General features: G+C 35.9%; 1 protein-coding gene across 2 annotated transcripts in view; it reads left to right on the plus strand.

Annotated features, from left to right (window-relative positions):
* Positions 1 to 13953, plus strand: part of UBE3C (ubiquitin protein ligase E3C) — a 74955-nt gene that overhangs the window by 25100 nt on the left and 35902 nt on the right. For both annotated transcript variants that reach the window (XM_030444391.1, XM_030444392.1), the window contains 5 exons: positions 2077 to 2163; positions 2847 to 3004; positions 3535 to 3767; positions 9985 to 10089; positions 10612 to 10699. In XM_030444391.1, the coding sequence (XP_030300251.1) occupies positions 2077 to 2163; positions 2847 to 3004; positions 3535 to 3767; positions 9985 to 10089; positions 10612 to 10699 (671 nt within the window). The remainder of the gene's footprint in view (positions 1 to 2076; positions 2164 to 2846; positions 3005 to 3534; positions 3768 to 9984; positions 10090 to 10611; positions 10700 to 13953) is intronic.

The following is a 13953-nucleotide window of genomic DNA, read 5'->3' on the forward strand; positions in this document are numbered from 1 at the left end:
GCACTGTGCCAAATTACTTCTCATTTCAAATATGAGGCTGAAAACTGAAGGTCAGCAAGGATATTTCTCATTTCAGAAACCAAGACATATGAGCTATCATTAAGATTTTTAAATATTACAATACAAATCATTGTTCTAAATTAGCTGATATGTTAAGCCCTTCCTTACATGATCATGCATAATATCCACCCAAATGTCAAAATAATGTGACTTTAGAAGGAAGTAAAATGTATCAAATTCAAGTTTAATTTTTTCAAAACTTCCACATATCTCAAGTAGAACTTAATTTTACAATAAAACTTATCTTAAACTGGCATTAGCTGGTGGGTGTTCCTTCAACTTTGACTCAAATTTAGTAATGATCACCAACATGCAGCTTTTCTAGAATATGTGAAGCTCTCAGCTCTTTTTAAAGGTACTGATGTATGTATTTAAAATTCAAAGTTTTTGAAAAAAGAGGGTGATACAACAAGAGAGATGAAAGATGCATCACAGTCCAGAGGTTGCATGTACTTAATTTTCCCTTCTTCAGCATTCCCCTTTTCTGTCTCCAAAACTGCCTGTACCTGTGAAACTCCATCCTTTCTGCTTAAAGAGTTCAATGCGACTTTATCCTTGCACAGCTCCTTGTCTGTGCATCTGCCTTTTGGTGAACACATGTGAATTGAGACTGTGAAAGAAGGGACTTGCTGTGTGGATGCATGAGAGAGGCATCAAAATCCCTCAGGGCATCAAAAAAGCCCTCAGGGCTTCAGCAGTGGGGGATCCAGGACCCTGAGGGATATGGCACCTGCAGTATTTGTGAGTGGGCGATGAGGTTTTCTTGTGGTTTCTTTGTTTTTATGTTTTTAAATGAATTGCCATTTAAATAATTCTCAAATGTTTTTAAGTGCTTACTGATATTTTACTTTCTTCCTTGATGAAATGTGTTCTTCCTTTCCTTTTGCCATCTGATGAATTTTAATTTATCCATATGGTCTGTAATAAATATTGTTTTTACTCAGGCAGCAGCTAGTTTATCCTCCCTATTCCCATTTCCCAGCCTCATACCTCTTGTGTGGATTGGCACGGGGAATTTTGATGTTATGAGTCTATTTGCCTCTGAAGGACATGTGGGCCTGAGTATTTGTTTTACCTTAATTATTCTAATAGTAATTAGGAGATCTAGGAAAGTTGCATTTAGGATGTCTAATTGAATCTAGTTCTTCAGTATCCAAAAAATGACAGCTTAGTCAGTCAAATCCAAGTTGGTTTCCTAGAATCATTCATGGTTTCAAATGAAGTTTGTCACTTATGTTCCTTCCTGCAAGGGAAAAAATAGTCTAAGGGAGAAATTTTAATTCCCAGAAGCTTTTTATTTCTCATATCTACAAAAAGTTTATCATGCAATAGTCATGTTGAAATTACCTAGGTAAAGTTGGTTCTGTGTGTGACTGACTTGTAAAGACACACATCTGTTTTACAGATGAATAAACCATTTTCTGTCAACAGATGGATCAGTGTATGTGTATGGGTAGCTGTCCTGATGGACATTGTTCCATTGATGTTGCTGCCTTTCTCTCTGCCATGCAGAATATACCAGTAAAATTTCTGCAGAATTTTAAATGAATGTTTACTTCTAGTATGAATGAACTGTAAGGTGTTTGAATCTACTTTTCTCAAAAATTGCTGGGTTTTAATGGAAGAACCACGGAAGTGACCTTCTAACAAGTTGCTGTGTTTTCTATGTTAGTTTCTATATTAGAATGGAAAAACCCTCAGAGAAATAACTCAGTGTATGTTATTTTTATTTAGTGTGTGTTTAATTCTGTAAATATTGCAAACTTGGGTCTATGTAGTGTGGTTTGTTCCAGAGTTACTGAAGACTACATATTTTAGGATTAAGGAGTTTTATGAAGGTGTTTCAACTTTGGGGCAGTTGCCAGATTTTATTAGAATATTAACCTCCATCTTGAAAAAATTAATTTTATTTGTTAATGTTTGATAAATGCTTGGCATAAAAGTTCTTATTGAAGTGTTGTGTTTTTTGAATACAGTATTTTTGAATATACAATTTATTTGAACTTTCTTTTGTAGGCTTCTTTATAGTTTAGCCTTTAATGCCAGATTCCTGAGGCATCTGTGGTATTTGATATCTTCAATGACTACACGAATGATTACAGGGTATGTGTTATACAATTTTCAGAAACTAAGTCTTTGTCAAAACAGAGCATATCTAGTGAAGAGAAAATGAGATGGTGGTATGGCAGGACATGTGGAAGATGATTGAAAGCAAAACACTAATGGTTACTTAGCATCTGTGATTTTGTAAAAATGAGCAAAACCTTGGGAAATGGACAGCTGTAAATTAATAAAATCTTTATTTAAAATAAGATGGATATTTAGTAGGTTTTGGTGTGCTTACTAGCATCAATATAATAAACACTGAAGTCTCAAATAGTTAATTCTAAGTGTGTGAGTTTTATCTTATATGCTCTGGCTAGTTCAGAAATTGGTGGTGGCAGAAACTTGCTCCCACGAACTGAGGCACTGAACATACAGATTTGTTCTGTGCTGACCTTAGTTATTCTCTTTGCTTCATGTCTCTGTTTTAAACCAGAAAGTATCAGCAGTCTCTAATAGTTAGCACCAAAGTTTATATATCAGGACACTGAGATACTATTGGGGCAAGAGATTACAAAGAGTAACCTTATAGTAGTTATTAAAGTGAGTGAGCTGTACTTACTATGATGTAGGAACTGCTACTGTTTCTACTACTACTGTATTTTTACTAGAATGTTAAAGTCAACACGTTTTTTTGAGAATTTAATTAACTATTTCTTTAATTTTGCATTTTATATTTTAAGGTCTATGGTGCCACTCCTTCAAGTGATTTCAAGAGGCTCTCCAATGTCTTTAGAAGACTCTAGTCGAATTATCCCTCTTTTCTACCTTTTTAGTTCTTTGTTTAGTCATTCACTTATTTCTATTCATGATAACGAGTTCTTTGGTGATCCAATAGAAGGTGAGTTTCAAGCATGCTAAATAGCAGTGCTTTGCAAAATTTTTTTTGTGTGAGGCTACAGAGTTCCCTGGGCAGTGATTTGCTGACATCTGTGGGGAGGGCTCTTCTGGGCTGCCTTGCTGATAGTCAGTCCCCTGAGCACTCAGCTGTCAGCTGGCTCTTTCATGGTGATTGCATTTAGAAAAATGAGGAAAAAAAAAAGATGGGCTGCACCTTGGGAGCCCTAGCTTTACAAGGTCTGATATGGAAATTCTTAATCTTGAAAATTTTTATGCATTAGTGAAGAGAGTGAAGTTTTTTTGGATGGAACCTCTGGTCTAACAAAAAATTAACATAGCAGGTATCACAAAAGGCAATGTTGTAATTAAAATCATTGTGACTGCAAACAATTAAAATAGCTGATTGCCTTTATATAAACACATTTGGGTGACATTTCTTTTCTCTGCCTTTAGATTTTGTTTGTGAAAATTAAAGTTCCAATGAAATAAATGTTTTTTCAATAATGCAAATGAAACTTATGTTTTATGTAGTTGCAGGTCAAAGACAATCATCGATGATGCCTTTTACTCTAGAAGAGCTTGTAATATTATCACGCTGCCTTCGAGATGCATGTTTAGGAATCATAAAGTTGGCTTACCCAGAAACAAAACCAGAGGTTCGTGAGGAATATATTGCAGCATTTAGAAGTGTTGGAGTAACAAAAAATACAGAAATGCAGCAATGTATACAGACGGAACAAAAAAGGTGGATTCAGTTGTTCAAGGTAAATTGTGTCAATTTTCAGAACATATTTAAATAAAATTTTCAGGCTTCTGCAGAAGATTGGAGATTATGTGGGGGGTTTTTTAATTATACCTTTAACACAGTTACAAAGAATATAGATTTGGGAACATTGCTTTTTGGCATTTATAGACAAACTTTAAGTATAGAATTATAGAATGGCCAGGGTTGGAAGGGACCTTAGAGATCATTTAGTTCCAAACCCCCTGCATAAGCAGGGACACCTACCACTAGACCAGGTTGTTCAAGGCTCCATTGAAACCTGGCCTTGAACACTTCCAGGGAGGGGGCAGCCAAAGCTTTCTTAGGAAGCCTTTTCCATTGTCTCATCACCCTCAAACTAAAAAATTTCTTCCTAATGTCTAACCTAAATCTCCCCTCTTCAAATCTGAAACCATTTCCCCTTGTCCTCTTGCTACACACCAGTGCAAAAAGCCCTACTCCAGCTTTTTTGTAGTCCCCCGTCAGATATTGGAAAGTTGCTATAAGGTCCCCTCGGAGCCTTCTCTTCTCCAGGCTGAACAACCCCAACTTCCTCAGCCTGGCTTCAAAGGGGAGGTGCTCCAGCCCTCTGATCATTTTAGTGGCTCTCCTGTGGACATGTTCCAGGAGCTCTGTGTCCTTCCCATGCTGTGGACTCCAGAACTGGACACAGGTGGGGTCTCACAGGAGCAGAGCAGAGAGGGAGAATCACCTCCCTTGACCAGCTCTCTGTGCTTCTCTTGATGCAGCCAGGACACAGTTGGCTTTCTGGCCTGCAGGAGCACATTGATGGCTCATGGTGAACTTCCGGTCCACCACCACACCCAAGTCCTTCTCCTCAGGGCTGTCTGCAATCCTTTCTCCTCCCAGCCTGTGTTAGTGCATGGGATTGCCTTGACCCAGGTGCAGAACCTTGCCCTTGGTTTTGTTGAACTTCATCCAGTTTGCATCAGTCCAGTTCTCAAGCCTGTCAGGGTCCCTCTGGATGGCATCCCTTCCTACTAGTGTAGTGACTTCACCACACAGTTCCTTGCTCATCCTCCTGCCTGCCTTCCTCCTCACTGGGACACATTGGTCCTGGGCATGCAGGAGGTGATCCTTGAATATAGACAAGCTTTCCTGGGCTCCTTTCCCATCCAGGTCTTTAATCTCACTCTGCCCTACTGTGCAGACCCTTGAAGAGACTGAAGTCTGCCCATTTAAAATCAAGTGCCATCAGTTTACTTTGCACTTTCCTTACTGCCCTAAGGATCTGGAATTCTACAGTGTCATGGTCACTTCAGCCTAGTCTCCCATTAATTTTTACATCACTCACCAGCCTCTCTCTGTTGGTGAAAACAAGGTTTAGCAAAGCTAGCAAAGAATTTAAAGTAAGTAGTTTTAATTCTGATAACATCTGCTTGTTTTTTGTTTCTGGCATTTCTCAATGTAATTTTCTTGCTTGTCTCGTTTATTAAAAAATTACTGTAGTATAGGCTTAACTTCATCTCCCATGCAGCAAGATCATTATAGCTTTGTGCAGTGTGAAATTCCCACTGAATTATGTGATTACTGAAGTACTTCTGTACTGCACTAAACAGGTACTAAAAAAGGCTTCCCTAAACTGGTACCATGCTCTATTGGTTTTGTTGGTATTCTACTAAAATTCATTTGTTCTACTCCTTTTGTTTTTTCTGGAATAATAATGGACTGGTGACTCTAGCTTAGCAAATGTAAACTTAATGTATGTTCTTTCTGGATATCTACCAGTGTATTTCTGCTAGTTTTATCCATGGCATCCTATCTAAGACATGAGTTAAGAGAAGCTGAAAACGTTGGCAGGAAAAAACCTAATACAACTTTTGCCAGAAAAAAAAAAAAAAAAGAGTGCTTGACTTATCATGAAAATTCTGCAGCAAACACATCTAGTCAGCTAAAATTGCTCATTAAAGAAGTGGGAGCAGAAGAAATGCATTTTCCAAATTGAATGCTAGATTTACAGTCTGTTTAATACTGGTGACCTCTCGCACACTAATGTTCAGTTCGAGTCATCAGCTGTCCCTTCAGGTCTTTTATCACTGCTTTTGTCAAGCTATCTATTTAATTGAAAGAAGTTAATTGAATGAAAATGATCAACTAAGCTTGTATTAATATTGCTAATGGAACTTTCTTCTTGGCCATGTTTGGAGAAAGATGTCATGCTAGACTTTAGGAAGGGCCCATTAAGGCTTGCACTTAACCTGATGGGCTAATTAAGGAATGCTTATTCATTCTACAAGTCTAAGATAGCTCTATCCAGCCTATTCTGCCTGATTTTACAACACATTTCACTTATGAGCATAAGCATTAATAGCAGTGAGAGTAACTGATAATGTTTTGATTGCATTGAATACAGTCCTAATGCACCACTGAATTTCTAATTTGCACAGGTTTATCTGATATATGTTTGCACAATTTAATTTAATTACTTGTCTTTAAATATCGAAATAAACTTTAGATTAAAAGGTCACAAGTGAAAACCCCAATATCTCTTTTTCAAAGAAGGGTGACATGAGGAGTACTTTTATGTATGCAGTTTCTATCATGCTGTCTTCTGTTTCTTCTCATTAGTTTGTCATATTTAATCATTCTTTTCATAAGCTACTTTAATATCAGGTGAATTTGATAATTTTCTGCTGTTACTCAGAAAGGTGTAAAATCACAAGTCACTCTGTCCCACTTTGGCAGTCAGGAATTTAAGTTGGAACTGTCTAAGCTCAGTGGACTGCTAACATTTTCAGGATCAAGGTTTGTTTTCCATTAGCTGAATTACAAATGTAAATCTTGAGGGTATCTCCAGAGGTTCTTTCTACCCAAGAAGTAGTTAATAAGTAAGTTTCCCTTGTTTGCTCCTTTAGAAACATAGTGTTACAGAGGAAAATTCATCTCATCAAGGAGATTGCTGTACACAACACAACACTTGAGTCTTTCCAGAGGGCAGCTACAACAGAGGTTCTTGCCAGTAAGCAGGCAGCAGTATCTTCTTCCAAATCATTACAACACAAGTCAAGTAGTTCACATCATAAGTTTGAAAGAAAAGTATATTCTACTTATTTACATAATGTCAAATATGAGGATATGTCATTGCAGAGAGATATATAATTTCAAAAACTGTTGCAAGCTGCCTGCAGAAAAGGCACATTCCTTCCCTATCATTTGTGCTTATAGTTTCTCCTTTTTCTTTTTTTCTTTTCATTTTCTTTTCATTTTCACTTGTTTAGTATGTTTTCTGTGCCACTGGTGTCTAGGGAACTACATTCCTATATGTAAATGTATATATGCAAATGCAGTCTTCTGCAAGGTAATCTGAAAGCAGTGAGATTTCTAACAGTGATGTGATTATTTGCTGGCAGATTGGAGGTCTTTAAGAATTCCATGTGAAAACATCTTTACAAAGGAGGTTCCTCCTCTTTTGGCTTGATGAGATGTTGAATAGTGTAGTCAACCATTACAGATTCTATACAAGGATTTAAATTATGAGTATATGGAAATAGATTTTGTCAAACAAAAGAGTTATTTCACTGTCCTGAGTTAAACTTATGAAATTAAGTTGCTAATTTTGCGTAATTTTAGTTTTGATTCTTAGTTGCACTTGGCACTTTATTGGAAATAAATGCCCATTTTAGTATTATTTATTGAAGCAGGTATTTCCTTCCAATGAAATATAAAAAGTTTTACAAAGAAGTCCTTAGTGTTCTCAATATCCATTTGTTACATAGGAGGAACTCAAGCCTCATTTAATTTGATTCTGTTCCCTTTAAGGATTCTTTAACTGATTGTAAAATGTTTTATTAGGGTGGTCTTCATGTGGATAATTTTTTCTGATTTCACACACACACCCCTCCCACCCTTTTTAACAATCTTTTTCTTTAGTATAGTGGTAATAGGACCACTGAGCTTCAGTGCAGGGTAGATGAGTCACTGGATTTTATAAGGGCAGGGTGATGAAAATTCCTGTCTAATCAGACAGTTCCCTTAATAGCATTCTTATTTTACAACCTTATTTTACAAACTGGATCTTAAAAGGTCTTTTATATAGTATTAGACACAGAATCCTTTAGAAAGCCCCTTAAACTCTTTGGTACTCTTGACACCTGACCATTAAGACTGTCTTTTAGCAAGATTACTCCAGGAAAGCTTTGTATATGGGTTTTTTTGTTTTTTTCTATTCATTTTCCAAGTGCTGTAGCTCTAAGCTGCAAAACAGATGGCTGTTCATTGTAGCAGTGATACTGTCTTTCTAGGCTAGCAATTTAATATGCTTTTGATTCTACTTTTTTGCTTTCTGTAGTGTTGGGCTAAAAATTGGTTCTGCTTTGGAGAGATGGCATGCAACCAAGTGTGGCAATTGTGGTTGAGATGGAGTAGTTGTTAGCTTGATATCTCTGGTTTTTTTCCTTTTTTTTTTTTTTTTTTCTCCTGCATTGAAGGAAACTGCAAAGATTATTACAACTGCAAAAACATCCTAGTGACCATGATAACTGTTTTCTTGGCCTCTGAGTTTAACTGATAAAGAAGATGTTCATAAACTAGTTATCTGTTCAGTTTTCTATCTTCTGACTATGGTTAAAATAATGACAAGAGTTACCTTTCATCTTTCAAATTCCTTGTCAATAACAGGTAGTGGTTTAAGCTGATGTTCTTGTGTGAAGTATGGGTGGATGCATCATCACTCACTGGTTCAGCTGATAAACAAAGATTTGTTAAACCACTGTTACTAGATGGTTCCCAGTGCTTACTCCTGTTATAACTGTGCTAACTAACACACAAAAAAGCTTCTACCAAGCACATTTTTAAAATCTGTAGATAACATTACAGTAATATGGTATATATGTGGTTATTACATGAAAATTGCAACCAGCTACTGCACACATACATTTTTAATTGTGTGGGTGCTTTTTGTGCTTCTTACGGTGATCACCAGAAGAATATTTGATAATCATCTCTTTTTTTTTTTCTGGAAATTGTAATCTTACAGTCTGTTTTCAGTGATGCTTGGGCTAGGCTTAATGCTCTTATGTTGGATCCTTTAACAATCTTACATTAGGATTTACTGTACAGTATAAACAACTGAACCAGTCAATCTAGGATCTGTTTTAATAGAGACAGGAACTCTGAGGCAACAATTCATAGGATAATTTGGCTACTTGTGGATGAGATGACCTTTTTTTCTTGAAAAATGCTAACAAGCTATTCATTGGCAACAAAAGAAGGCTGTAGTCTCTTTTCAGATGAACACATTTATCCTTAAAAATATCAGCATTTATTTTTTGGAAAACCATGACAATGTCAAGTTAGGTGATACCACCTGCAGACATGTGATATCACCAGCAGCTTTGTATGATTCCTCTGAGGCACTTTCAGCTGGGAATGCTTTAGTTTGTTAATGCAGCAACCTGTACGAGTCTTTTTTTCCTGTACTATATAGGTGTAACTTTTGCTGTTATGTTTTGCTGCCAATTTAATGCTTCTTCCCTTCTCTACTTTCTGAAGTTGATGTTGGCTTTTGTACAGTTTGACCACTGAGAAACACATCACCCAATCCTTCTGTTTATTAGTTGATCCCTCAGATTTGCCTGGTGTAGGGTGATGGATGTAACCTTTGTCTTGAGTTCAATTCTTCTGTGGTGCATTCTTCTTGAAAAATGATGCACAGAAATTTAAGAACAAGGAGGACAAGGAGAACCTACATGTCAACCAGATTGTTCAGAATCTTGGAATGAGAGGTTTAACAATAGCTGTATAGTTCTCTCCTAAAACATGAATATATTATTAAGTTTGATTTCTGAAAACAGTTATAAGCAAAAAGAAAAAAAAAATCTATAAAAGAACCAATGTATAAATAACCTGTTTAGGTGTTTCTTTCTTTAAATAAATAATGTAATGCTGGTAATGATTTGTTTAGGCTTCCTTGAACTGTGTATTTTGGGTAACCCTAGGATTATTTAGTCCCAGGTAGTCCTGGTTCCTAGGTTTTGTAGTGACATTTCAATGAGCCTGTTCTTTTGATGGCTTACCAGTGAACCACAATTACTTACTCACATTCTGAAATATTTAAGAGGAAGATACTTTACGTTTACAAATAAGTAACTATTTCATATATTACTGAAAGTTTTTTTAAGTTGTTTTTAGCTTCTGGATTGCAAAATTTCATTCACAGAACTTAATGTTTATCATACGTATGTGTTTCTGACACCTAGGTCATAACAAACTTAGTGAAAATGTTGAAATCTAGAGATACAAGGAGAAATTTCTGTCCACCAAATCACTGGCTCTCAGAACAAGAAAACATAAAAGCAGATAAGGTGAGAAAGAGTGATATCCTTTTTTCACATAGCTTTACAGGTGCCAGAGTTTCAATGGTAAAGTGTTTGATTCCTGACGGGATCAGTGATGTTGATGTTGCACAGGTTAGTAACCTGGAGTAATACTGCTCTTCTGTAATGTAAAAGTCTTGCCTCTGTTAAGAAACTTTTATGTTAAATCACATTTCCATTCCATAAAGTAGAACTTACTCTACAGTGTCATGGTGTAAGTCGTCTGTATTTATAGCAGAAAAAAAAATTAAATCTTGTAACATCTTGTTACATTTTATTTTCTAGCTATTTATGTACTCCTCATAATGAAAAAGCTAAACAAAATCATTGCTGTGGGGAAAAGCCCCCCTTCAAATCATCTTCCAAAAGAATAGAAAATTCAGGTGCACTTTCTGTACTTCTCTTACCTGGATATTACTTATTTTTCTAAGAGTAAATTGTAATATGTAATAGTAAACTGTAATATGTAATCAGATAATGTTTAACTGTAAAATATTGTTAAATTATTAGGTTACACAGCTGTATGTGCCATCTGCTAGGCATGTCTGGAGAGTCAGAAGAATGGGAAGAATAGGACCACTGCAGTCTACTTTGGATGGTAAGATACTGTCTATGCAATTTTTGCTTTACTAAATAAAAATACCAGTTTGTCTTGTGTGAAGAAAATAGACCTTTAATAGAGCTCAGTTGAGTATTTTGTGTAAAAGACTTAATAGTAGCCAAAAGTAAGGCTACATCTCAATTTTGTTTCAAATACTTTAAAAACTGTGTATTTCTATACATACTGTGTGTATGTCTTAAGAATATTCTAACGCACAACAGCTTTCCCCAGGCTTCTGCTGGCGTTGGTGAGGGGAAACTTTAAGGTGGACAAGTGGTATGTGTGAAAAATACATGTATTAATATGTACAAAAGACAGATGCATAGGGTACAAAATGCATGAAGTTGCAGAAGATGTAAAGCATTGTGGTTTTGCCATTTCTGTATACTATAAAGAAACTTTTATGTATTAACAACAAACATGTTTTAGGAACCATGGGATGTGTTGATTCCTTCGTATAGATATTATCTGTCATTAGATTAAGCAGAAACTTTGCCCCTTAAATTATTCAAAATATATGAACTTTATGGAACTTCCAATGAAAGATGAGAGAATTGGACCAACTTAGTAGTTAGGGTAAATTTGCAGTAGTTCAGTTGTGCCAGTATGCTTTTTCATGTAGACAGTCTGTTTCTTTCAGCTTTTCTTACCTTTCCAGTTTCACTGCTCTGGAATTTTATCTTGCTATGCTCAGGTAAAATAACAATGAAATCACTAATACTTGTGAAGATTTAATAATGCATTTAAAATTGAGCCTTTAAGCAAAAATGATTAATAAAGAAGTCTGTACTCTCTTTCAAGATGATGTAATCTGTTTCAGTATCTTAGCCAGATGCAGTAGATCATTTAGTGAAGACCATAGCCTTTATGCTGCTATAGAGTTGTACAGAACTGAGGGCTTTGTCCAAGGTGAAACCTAAGGGCTTCTTAAAGTGATACTTTTTATTTGAGTAGCTGTTACAGTATAGGTTTACTCAGATTACCCTATTAGTCTGGTTGCCAGATAACACCTATTTGGTCCAGTATAAGTATTCCTCAGAATTTTGAATCAAATTTTTTTTTCAGTTTCATTTCTCTTTTTGGATTTCACCTATTTTAAGTGATTGTTAAGATGAAATCTTAAAAGCAGGTGTTTTAGCAAAAATTTCCAGGCTTCAACAAACCTGTATCCTCTATGGCTTATGGACTCTACACCAGCAATCTGTTTCATCCATTGACCTGCATGGCTCTTGGCAGCCATACTGCTTGGATGATTTCCACTGCCAGACCTGTTCCACCTGTTTTTACACCCAGATCTTCCCCTATGCTACTAGTGTGCTTCTTCCTCTCATACATTCCGTATCAGGACACATACCCTTGTCTTCCCATAACAGCACCATTTTTCTCTGTCTCTAATATTAGATGACTTGGTCTGGGTAGTTGGTGGATAAGGAGAAGCTGTGCTGTGGCTGGTGCTGAGCAGCTACATGCCCTCGTTTTTCTGGCTGTCTATCAGACAAGCTGACACTGACACAATGTACAGAGCAGAGAGCTGAGCACTTATGATTTCTCTAATCAAGTAACTAAAGGAATTTCTCTATCAAGTTGAAAATTTTTGCAAAACCTACTATTTTTTAATCTTTGATTCTCTGTTAAAACTTAGCTGGTTAGCTCAAAAGGTGTGCTGGAGGAAAAATGCTGAGGAAAGATGACACAGTTTGTTCATGTAGGACTAATTTGCATACAAAATCAGGCTAAAGAAAGTGCAGTCACCATGAATGTGTGAAAACAAGCAGGTAACAATGTGCACATGACTTGTTTAATCCCTCTGGACTCCATATGGGTTAAAGCCAATTAGCATGAAAGTACTGCTGGATCACATATGGTCATGTTTATTTGTGCTTTTTCATTTACTTAAATGGCAGACTCGTGAGTTCTAAATGCTCTCTATTGATGACTCCATCCCATATTTCTCTTAAGAGAAAGAAGCTGTGATGGAGAAATGCAGATAAAATTGACTAATTGACTGGAATAATTGAACTGTCGAAGTCATGCAGTCGTTTACCTTTGCTGTACATGCACTTTTTATTTAAAATGCTTTTAACTCTTAGCTTAATAGGCTGCATACATTGACTTTAATTAAAAATGTTTACTAAGTGAGCTACAAGGTAATCACAGGTAAGCATTTTATCAGAAATTCCAAAGGCTTGCAATGTTGAAACCTGCCCTAAATGAATATATAGCAAGTACAGGGGTGTTTTGGGTCATGTCCTTTAAATTGGTGTGTAATACATCCCTACTTAAAGTAAGGGGATGTCCAGTTGCAGGAGTTCAGCAAGATGCTAGTCACCACAGGGGGGACTCAAAGCAAAAGCTTTAAAATGTCATTATAAACTTCCAGACTGGAAAGTAGTGTGGAGCACTTACTTCAGTTTTATAATATGGCCTGTAAATAGTCTATAGACTCTGGAGTCTTTTTTCAAGAAGGTGTTGTCTAGTCAGTAAATAATACCATTTTTTTGGTGCAGTTAGTTTACAGTGAGATACATCCTCAGCAACTGAGCTTCTTCCCACAAACTTTACTTTTTCCTAAAAACATCCTCTGTGGGTATAAAAAGGTTCAAAGGAGCTACATGGTAGCTTGGGAACTGCATGTGATGTAGCCTTTCTGTGGCTCTTTCAAGTCTTTTTTCTTTTTCTTTGTGTGTTTTTTTTTTGTTTGTTTTTTTTGTTTTTTTGTTTTTTGTTAATATTTCTTACAGGATTTCATGTGTTCACTAGGGTCTTGTTTTGGGAGAAAAACCCCATTAAAATACATGTTATCTTTCTCTTGGTTTCATTAAATTTAGTTTAGTTCTTTGTTTGTAAACCTAAAATGATTTAATTGAAAGTAGATGTTGTGGTTGAAAACACAACCCTTTAAGCTATTTTTATCATAGGATCATATTATATATTTCTGTGATGAAGATGCTGATTATTTATAGCTTCTGAATTGTATTCTGTTGTGTATTTTTTTAATTGAAAAATAAAAACATCAGTAATAGGAAAATAAGTTCTTTCTTCTGAACAAAATAAAAATGCAGCAGTACTTATTTTTATACACATTTTGTTTCCAGTATGCTTTTATTACAGTTTGCCTGCAGAAACTAATGTTTAAAGAAAGGTAAGGCTTGGTGTGACTGTTTAGTAAATAAACTATATTACTGTATGTATTTTCATACAAAATAAATAGAGTCACTTGGTACAGTGCTTTAAAAATGCTCTTTCAAAAA

The sequence above is a fragment of the Calypte anna genome, chromosome 2 (genome assembly GCF_003957555.1).
Source record: "Calypte anna isolate BGI_N300 chromosome 2, bCalAnn1_v1.p, whole genome shotgun sequence".
Lineage (NCBI taxonomy): Eukaryota > Metazoa > Chordata > Aves > Apodiformes > Trochilidae > Calypte > Calypte anna.